The sequence below is a fragment of the Myotis davidii genome, unplaced genomic scaffold (assembly GCF_000327345.1).
Source record: "Myotis davidii unplaced genomic scaffold, ASM32734v1 scaffold1548, whole genome shotgun sequence".
NCBI lineage: Eukaryota > Metazoa > Chordata > Mammalia > Chiroptera > Vespertilionidae > Myotis > Myotis davidii.
Genome location: NW_006298676.1, coordinates 222,341 through 232,507, shown reverse-complemented (window position 1 = coordinate 232,507; position 10,167 = coordinate 222,341). Strand labels below are relative to the sequence as shown.

The 10,167-nt window shown below is 52.4% G+C and overlaps 1 protein-coding gene across 1 annotated transcript; it reads left to right on the top strand.

Annotated features, from left to right (window-relative positions):
• Positions 1-6,254: 6,254 nt before the first annotated feature.
• Positions 6,255-9,678, top strand: PLA2G5 (phospholipase A2 group V). The gene is made up of 3 exons (XM_015570929.1): positions 6,255-6,427; positions 8,663-8,769; positions 9,458-9,678. Exons 1-3 carry the CDS (start codon positions 6,255-6,257, stop codon positions 9,580-9,582), a joined length of 405 nt encoding a protein of 134 aa, XP_015426415.1. The 3' UTR covers positions 9,583-9,678.
• The last annotated feature ends 489 nt before the right edge of the window (positions 9,679-10,167 follow it).

Genomic DNA, 10,167 nt, shown 5'->3' with positions numbered 1-10,167 from the left:
GCAGGGTGTCCCCACAGCAGCTACTGCTCAGGGACGTGTTGTGTATTTATTTACGTGACTGATGCCTGTACGCTCTCTCCATGTCCCCCAACCAGAAAGGCAGCCCTGTTCACAGTGGGTCCCCGGCAGTGCCTGGCACACAGCAGACTCCCAGTGGGTACTTTTTGTGTTAAATTGAATTCACAGGGTTCCTGGCAGGGGGTACGTTCTAGGAAGAGACAGGTTCATTCGGTCCAAAAGGAGAGTCTTTGGGACAGGAGGGCGGGCACACCCGCGTCTTCTCAGTGTGTGTATGTGGGGGTCAGGATGGGGAGCAGGATCAACAGAAGTGGAGGATGGAGAGTAATGACAGGTACCCATGTCCTTGTGAGAACTCTAGGAGGCTGTGTATTTGTTAACATTTTGGCCACTTCTCTGTTACAAATGCATTAGGTCGTTTAATCCCAATCACTCTCAGAGGCAGGAGAAAGACCATCAGCCCTGCGGTGAAATAGCTGAGTGGGGAAGCCGGAATTTGAACCCAGGACTCGGAGCTGCGAGGTGAACCCAGGAGAGCCTGTGGTGTGAACCCCTGAGCCGCAACCCTCCCCACTTGGCCTTACTTCTCCGGAGCGGAAGGCGTTCCTCTCCCTGAGCCCCTCAGGCTGGGGCAGTGGGGTGAATATGATCATTATTGTCATAGTCCCAGCAACAAACAGACAAGTGCGGCGACTTTCCCGGGGTCACACCGCTGCTGACTGGGGGACTCCAGCTGGCATTTCTCTCACCGCAAGGCGGTGGTTTCTCCTTCTCAGAGAGAAGAAATGTGGCAATTTGGTAGAGAGTCAGGTGCAAAAAAGAGGTGCCAGCCGTGCTTGGCAACATTTTACTGCGACTCCAGAGTGGGGCTTTCACAGGTTCCCGAACAGGACAGAGAGCTGGGGTTGGTAGATGGGGAGCAACAGGCAGAGAACGGGGCAGTCAGAGGGGGTGCCACCCGCTGTCCTGGCTGTCCCTGGGATGAGGCTCAGCGAGACCGAATGAAATTTGAGCAGGAGCGTGGGCTGGAGGCCTTGACAGAGACCTGGCGTGGCCTGGGGGCGGGGATGGGGGGCAGGCCCAGAGGGGGATTCCAGATCCCGGGGCCTTGATGGAGAAGGGCCCTGGACTGTGGGTGGCCCCAGCGAGACGGAACTCAATATCCCTCCTGAAGCCACCCGGGCCCCGTGATGTGCTTTAGGAAATGGCTGTTTCTGAGCACGGGGAGGAAAAATCCCCAAGGGTCTTAGGGGAGACGTAAGGCTTCCTCCTGGAGCTGGCAGGGGTGGGAGGCAGGCGGGGAGGCCCTTAAAACCAGGCGGGCCCAACCTTTGCCTCTTCTGCAGGCCTGACCAGAGGACAGAGAGAAGGTCTCACGGGTGAGGAATCTCATTCTGGGGGTGCCTTACCTGCGGGTGGAGGGGTCGGGCACGGAGAGGGCTGTGAGAGGGGCGTCTGGCCCTCCGCTGCTTCCCCAGGGACTGTAAGGAGGTCTCAGGTATCCTTCCCGACAGGGGGGCTGGTGCTGTCGTCCTTTCCTGGGGAAGACACGATGGACAGGGTCCTGGGAGCTGGGGGGCGGGGGGCGGATAGGGGGGCTGCTGCCTGTAGACCTGGAGGGCCTGCCTGTGCAGTGACCCGGCCACGCCCCAGCCCCCACTTTGCCATGCTCCATCAGGCTGCCTGTCTCCACTCTCTCCACCTCTCATTACCGCGGCCGCTGCTCCACTCCAACATTACCTCCTGGCTCACTCATTCCCTGCTGTGGTTACTTGATAAAAATAGCCAACCCCACATCCACCTCCTGGGGCCTGCTTTGGGCTTCCTTGAGGGCCATCTTCCCCGCCCTTCCCCACCCCAGGCGGCTGGTTCAGTGCCTCTGCCACCTTATTGTGGACCAACATTCGCGAGAATAAGACCACTGACTCCAATTAGGTCTTAAACAGCAAGCAAGGATTTATTGAGCTGGCCAGCGACTACAGTTACAGCACCCTGCCGAAGTAGAGGCTGAACTGCAGTGCAGACTATAAGAGTTACGTTTTATTATTAAATTCTGTGGAGGCCCAGAGAAAAATGTGTCTTTCAAAATTCTGGGCCCCCCAATATGAAGGAAACTCTCTTTATTTATACTTTTTCGAGTCCTTGGTCTCCCAAATTTGGAACGAGACTTCCGGGCCTTCGGAGAAAGAAGGCCTGCGTGCTGGGAAGGGGCCATGGGACCCTATCTCAAGGCCTGGCCTGGTGTCAGTACCTTCCTATCTATGTGTTCTAGGACAGTGTGCTCCGTCTGGCTGAAGCGCCAGATATGCAGCCTAGCACATTCTCTGTGCAGCTTGCTCTCTTTCAGGCCCCTTTGCCTGGGGCCTTGGCTCACACCCACAGCCCGGGTCAAAGGTGTTCTAAAATGTGCTGGGAGACACACCATTTAGATCAGGAGACGCACCATTTAAAAGATAGCTTGTTACTCACAGTTCCCAAGAGAAGGGAACATGCCACAGCATGCAGGGCCGCTTGGGCAGCACCGGGTCGACCAGGAGGCAAGATGAGCGAAAGTATGGTCCAGAGTCTATTGTGCTTTTTACAAGAAAGGACAATTTAGGATCGACTATCTTGAATAATTTCAAGGGACTCTTAACAGTCCTTCCTGGCCCTCCGGTGATTTAGGGCAGAGGAAATATCGGCTGGGAGCATGAGTGTTAAATAAAGGTGGTTGGGCAAGGAGGTTTAGGATTGGTTGGCTTTCGTGTGAGTGAAAGGTGTGCTCACTGAGCAGCCTCTGACTATCTCTGAGGAATGAGCTAGGACTGGGAGGGGTTGTCTCTTCCCAGCCCAGCAAGGCCCCCAAGATGTCAAAGCATCATAAGGTGTAGAAAGGGAACAGCGTGGCTCCCACACTGGGGCTGCTCCGAGGCAGGGGGTCCAGTGAGTAGAGGAGTTGCATCCTATTCCTGAGCTGAATCCTTGGGCAACTCACTTCCCCTTCCTGAGCCTGGGTTTCCTGGTCTGTAAAAACCAACAACTGGCATTCTCTCCTTCAACAAATGGCTGTTGAAGGGACAGACACCGTGCCAGCAGGTCTAACAGTTGTCACTTGCCAGGGCCATTGGAGGGTTGAGACAGTGCCTGGCACATTGTAGGTGCCCAGTATATGGTAGTTGCCCTCTTCCTCCGGTCACAGCTCCAGGAAGCAGCGGAGAAAGATGGCTGTGGAAGGATAGGGTCTCTAGAACCATGGCCTTGGCTATTTAGAGCCCTCAAGGCAGCGGCAATGGGTGGACAGGAACGTTCTTGGAACTCAGAGGAGCTGCTGGACAAAGGATGGCAGGGAGCGGGCATCCCAGGAGTCAGGAGCCCTGGGAGTTGGAGGTGGTGTGCTTGGAGCCAGGCCTTGGGAGGGGACAGGGCTTGGGGCACAGCACAGGCCAAGAAGACCACTGAACTCAGGACTCAGGGACAGCAGGACACCGAAGGGAAACCGTGGCCGACTACTAGCCAGCTGGGCAGCTGCAGATGAACAAGGGGTTGGGATCCAGACAGGGAAGGAAAGCAGGCAGCGTTGGTCAAGGACCTTCTGAGAGGCCCAGTTAGAATCAGACATTGGCTCAAGACACATGGAATTTCCTCTGCCTTCTGCGTGTGATCTCTTTGGACTCTAGGCCAGGACTCCTGTGTCTGGGGGGAGGGAAGCTGGGGCCTCTGGGCTCCATGGCTCAAAGGAGAGCCCCTTCCTCTGGGGAGGGAGGCTGTGCAGCACATCAAGGGGCACACTAGGCCCCTCCACTTCTTACTGGCAGTGCCTTGAGCTCTCGGAGCCTATACTTCTCTGTTGGCAAAAGGCCAACAATGATACCTACACTTCGGAGCTCTCCTGAGCCCCCAGTGTCAACTTATGGCAGGCCCAGTGCTGGGCCCAAGGCAATGTTTTAATGTTAAATTCTTTTGATATTGAAGAAAAATAAATGAATAATAATAATAAGGAACCCGGCCCTGCACCAGTCTCTCCCTTGCTAGAGGCTGCTTTTCTCCCTGCCAGATCCTGACGTCCTCCACCCAGGGCCCTGTCTGCGTGTGCCAATTCCTGCCCCTGACTTGTGCCATCAAATCTCCATCCATTAAGAATCCCACCTCTTCCTCTGGTTACTTTTAGCCATTTTCTGCAGAAGGGGCAATTGAGTGGGGGCATTTGTGGTCAGGTGCATTTGTGGTGGGACAGTTCTCTCCTGTCTCTGTTGGGGACAATATGCCCCTGTGCCCCCAAGGACTCCTTAGTTCAACTCCTTGAGGTGTTTGCCTCATCTTTTCTCACTGGGTTGCCCGTATATGGACCAGCGTGAGAGGGTAGGGCTTGGTGGGAAGCCAGGGGCAGGGTTTGAATGGGCTGTGGGGATATCTCCTGGTAAGTATGTCATGGGATGTGTTTTCTTTTCTAGAACTTCAGAGATGAAGGGGATCCTCACACTGGCTTGGTTCCTGGCTTGCAGTAAGTGCTGGCCCCCTGACCTTTGGTCTTGTGACCCTCAAACCCCTAGGAACAACAGGGTAGTGGCTAGGAGACCCTGAGGTTGTAGAGAGTTAACTGTGCATCTGGGCTCTGCATGTACTGTGTAGACGTCAGCAGAAGCCTTTGACTCTCCCAGACTCTGTTTTCTCATTCATGATAGCAGGTCTGTGGCAGGATCTAGCACAGTGGTTCTCAACCTTCTGGCCCTTTAAATACAGTTCTTCATGTTGTGACCCAACCATAAAATTATTTTCGTTGCTACTTCATAACTGTATTGTTGCTACTGTTATGAATCGTAATGTAAATACCTGATATGCAGCATGGTCTTAGGCGACCCCTGTGAAAGGGTCGTTCGACCGCCAAAGGGGTCGCGACCCACAGGTTGAGAACCGCTGATCTAGCAGGTAATGAGTTAGGGTTGTGCTCTGGGGAGACTACGTGGTTTGTAAATGCAGGAGGCAGATTTTTTGTTTGCTTGTTTGATGGGAAACAAAAGAAAATAAATCAGGGGATAAAACACAACAAAGTAAAAAACAAGCACCTTCTACCCCAGGATTCCTGGCCATCCTCTGCTCAGGCCTGTCCAGGTTTTGTGTGCAGCCCACCTGCTGCCACCTCCCAGCAGGAGGTAACTGCATAGCATGGAGCCGGGGGTCTGTCTTGAGCTTCTCCTCAGCCCCTGACAGGCTGCCTGCTTTTTGATGTCTCTGAATCCCTGGAGACTGCTGGAGGAGTGCAAGGCCTCGAGCCTCTGGCTCACTGTGTACCCCTGCACAAGCCACCTTTCCCCTTTAGGCCTCAGTTTCCCAATCTGCACGATATAGGAGCTGGCTTCAGAGAGCTCCAAGGGGCCCACGCTGCTCGAAGATTCTTACATTCTTAACTAGAGGCCCGGTGCACGAAATTCATGCGGGGGCGGGGGGGGGCTGTTCCCTCAGCCCAGATTGTGAGAGGGCGCAGGCCAGGCCGAGGGACCCCACTAGTGCACGATCAGGGTCGGGGAAGGACACGGGAGGTTGGCCACCTGGGGAGGGACTGCGGGAGGGCTCCAGGGTGTGTCTGGCTCATCTCACTCAGTCCCAATTGGCCAGACCCCAGCAGCAAGCTAACCTACAGGTCGAAGTGTCTGCCCCCTGGTGGTCAGTGCGCATCATAGTGACTGGTTGACCTACTGACTTGTCTGCCCCTTGGTGGTCAGTGCATGTCATAGCGAGTGGTTGAGGGGCCTTAGCATATTATGCTTTGATTGATTGAATGGCCGACCGGATGACCTGATACTTAGCATGTTAGGTTTTTATTATATAGGATGGTGTTAGTGGGAGGAGAAAGGTGTGCATTGTTAGGAGATAAAGGAAGAGCCCATTAACCAGTTTCATGTGATACCGTATGACTTATACCTAATGTTTCTTGGCCCCTGAGTATGAATCTGCCACTGTGCTGGAAATTTACATCCTTTACCTTAGTGTAACCCTCATGACAACTCCCAGAGGCAGGCATTCATTTTAGGAAACCGAGGAACACGAGACCCGAGAGATCAGTGGCCTACGCAGTATCATACTGTGAGTCAGCAGGGGAGCGTGTTTTGGACCCAGGCTTGCTCATTCCCCAAGTCCAGCCATGAAACCACTTCTCTATGCTGCTTGCCCTCGCCTTCCTTGTCCCTCTCCCACTGATGGGGAGGAGGAGAAAGAGACACCTGGGCCCCTCTAAGCCCCGGGGTGGGAAAGGCAGGAGCATGCTGGGAAACCGGGGCTGTCTTTCAGGTGTGCCCGCTGTGTCAGGCGGCCTGCTAGAACTGAAGTCCATGATTGAGAAGGTGACCGGGAAGAACGCCCTGATGAACTATGGCTTCTACGGCTGTTACTGTGGCTGGGGCGGCCGAGGGACCCCCAAGGATGTTACTGATTGGTGAGCTGATTATCATGAGCTTATTATTCATGCTCCAGGCTTTGCACCCACATGACCTCCTCTAATCCCATGTCAATTCTGGAATTGAAGCACCATTTTATAGATAAGAAAGCTGAGTGTCAGAGAGGCTAGCTGACTTGCCCACGCTACATCTAGCAACTCTCCAAATCTCAGTGGCCTAATGTGTCGGATGGTCTGTTGCTACGTGACAACCATCCTAAAATGTAGTGGCTTAAAGCGACGATGACCATTGATTTGTTAAGAATCTGCCATTTGGGCAGGGCTTGGTGGGGTGGCTTGTCTCTGTGCCACCCAGCTTCAGCTTGGCACCTTGGCTGAGGCTGGATGAGGCATCATCCAGATGGTGCACTCCGATAGCTGGCACGTGGTCGCTGGCTGCTGGCTGGGAGCTCAGATGGGGCTGGGCTGGAGTTGGGGGCCTCAGTTCCTCCCACCCAGGCCTCTCCAAGATTGTTTGGACTCCCTCACAGCACGATGACTCTTGGGTTCTAAGAGTGAGTGTCCTAAGACTGCAAGACAAAAGAGTATAGCATTTTTATGACTAAGCCTCGGGAATTTCATGCTGGTCCTTTTTTTTTTTTTTTTGGCAGAGGCAGTCATAATGGCTTTAAGAGGGAGGGGATCTAGTTCTCACATCTTGATTGGGAAGTGTAGAAGCTCCAGAACAGGGGGGAGGGGAGAGATTATTCTTTGGAAAATGCCACCTGCTGGGTTAACAATTCTGAGACTGCTAGACATGTATGATGGGGCGAGGCAATTCAGGGCATGGATGGCAGATGGTTGGAGCTGAGTTCCTTGCTGCTGGAGGGGGAGTTTGCAGACCAGCAAGGACGGGAAGCTAGAATGTCCTATGTGGTGGTGGATTAGAGTTGGAGACATCAATATGAACTCTAGTTTAGCTTAATACAGATGCAGATGGTTACATATAGAAATATGTATACATGTGTATATACATGGGGTTAATATAGACACACACACACACACACACACACATATTCTATCAGCTGAGAGGGCCTACAAGAAACAACTTCTCAGAACAATAAACAACACCTAGTGTCCAGATCTGGTTTCTAATATCATTTTCCCAGGAACCAAGGCTCCTTAGAGAAATGGCTGATGCTAGGACTAGTGCGGGAAACATACAGGATGAGCCTGGAGCTTCCTATAAACCAGAAGGTAAGGAAGTGCTCAAACAAAAAACAAACCCCAAACAGACGCCACATTGAAGGAAATGCCAAAGAGCACAGGAGCCGACCGAAAGAGCTCCCGATGGCCAAAGCTGGGACAGTTAGAGCAAAAAAGAGAAACACATAACATGAGACAAATGTCAGAGAAACCCAATAGTGGGGCATCCTGCAAAATACTTGAGCAGTGCTCCTCAAAACTGTCAAGGTCATCGAAAACAAGGACAGAGTGAGAAACTGCCCTGGGTCAAGAGGAGCCTACAGAGACATGACGACTCAATGTCATGTGGGGTCCCCGTGGGGATTCTGGAACATAAAAGGACCTTACGTAAAAACTAAGGAGATCTGAAAAAGCTGTGAACTTTTTACAATTTAATGAATCAATAATTATATATTAGTATTCAGTAATTAGTTAACATTGGTTTGTTACTTCTAACACATGTAGCATATTAATATAAGATGTTACTAATAGAAGAAACTGGATGTGGGGTAAATGGGAACACTGTGTACAATTTCTCAACTTTTTTGTAAGTGAAACAATTTAATGAAACCTGCTACCCCTAGCATACTGGAAGTTTATTTTTTGAGCTTATAACAGTTCAGTCAAACATGTTGATTTTGGGACCCAGGTCCCTTCCACTTTGTGGCTCTGCTATCCCCAATGGCCTCAGAATCCTAGGCTGGATCACCTTCATTCAGCTGAGGTGGAGAAAGAAAGAAAGTGGAGGATGACGTGTGAGGTTTTTATGGGTAGGTCTGGAAGCAGTGTATATCACTTCTGCTCACATTCCTCTGCCTGGAACCTAGTCATGTGACTACTTGTACCTGCAAGGGAGATTGGGAAATGTAGTCTCACCATGAGCTTAGGAGGAAAAAACAGGTCAGTGAGCTGCTAGCCAATGGCAGGCAGCCTTAGAAGAAGGGCATATTCTTATTAGATTCTTTCTCTGCCAGACCACACCCACCGATGTGGTCTCCCCTTAAATGGCATGCCCCTTCCACTCAGGATCAAAGTGTGTTGCATTGACAGGTGCTGTTGGATACATGACCACTGCTATGGGCTGCTGGAGGAGAAAGGCTGCTATATCCGGACACAGTCCTACCAATACAGTGTCTCACGGGGCCTGGTCACCTGTGGTAAGGCTGGGACTGCCCATTCAGGCCACTGGAGGAGTCTGGGTCTCTGCTGGCCCTGAGTTCAGCTGCCCCTAGAGATCAGCCAGCCTATATCTTGGGGGAGGGGGAGAGAACTGGGAAGAAGAGGGGCAAGAATATTGCAGCTGTATCTGATGTCTTAGATTGAGTATTCAGTAGGTGCCAAATGTTTGCATACTTCCCTTTACTTGCTCCCTGAAAATACCCTGTGAGTAGATTTAGTCTCTCCATTTTACAGAGGAGGACACTGAAACACAAAGGCTTGCCAGTTCGTACAGCTAGAGTTGGGATTCAGGTTCAGGTCCCTCTGAGTTCAAAGCTAAGTCTGGAGATGGTGTCGCTATGAGAACTGGGGTTCCTCCAGGGCAGGAGCTGTCTCCGCCATCAGACTGAGGGGATGTGTGTCCTTGATGGACTGGGGCTCCTGGAGGGCAGGAGTTGTGTCTCCCTAGGCTGAAACCTCACCCCGGACAGCTGGGCCTTTTCCATCAGATGATGCCTCTCCCGGGATAGACGCTGTGCCTCCCTCATCAGACTGAGCGCTCCATCCGAGCAGGAAGCAGACGGGGGGTCTGCTCAGTCTAGAAGCAAGTCCTGACTGAAGCAAGCCTGGGAGTCGATGTCCGTAGAGGGCATCTTCCTCATTCCGCATTTGGCGTCCTGTTTGCAGAGCTGGGGCCCCCCTGTCAGATGAAGCTCTGCTCCTGTGACCGGAAGCTCGCCTACTGCCTGAAGAGAAACCTTAAGAGCTACAACCCTGGTTACCAATACTTCCCCAACTTCCTCTGCACCTAGTGACCCTCAGTGAGCATCTCCAGACCATGACTTCTGGCCCCTTCTCCTGCCACACGGGACTCACTGGTGCTGCTGGGCTGCTGAGAGGGCTCCCAGGTCTGGCTCCTGGTTCTTTCCTGATCGTCCACTGGGCTTGGAGGAGCCCCATAGCCGCTCCTCACCCTCCAGAGAATCCCCAGAGAGTGACTGGTCATAGGACCTGACCAAGTCAAGGTTCCTGGCTCACTCCTAACGCCAGGCCAGTCGTCCTCGCCTCTGAAGATAGTGCCCCGTCTCCAGGAGGAAGACTTTCCTGGGATGCATTTCCGGTTTCTGCCACCCTCTAGAGAATTGTACTCAAGGAGAAGCTAAATTGACTCCATAAATCTGCCATGTGTATATTAAATAGCATTTCTCCTGAAGACTAATAAATGCCACGCAGGCATATCCCTCTGCTGTGGGGATCGCCTGTGCCTCTCTCACTGCCACTGGGCCACTAAACGCAAAGTTAACCACATTCTCTCAGAGACAGAAGGTGCGGATCAGTAAGTAGAAGGTTTTCTGAGATGAGTGTCAAGCCTTCTTTAACTTCATCTCCTCAAATCT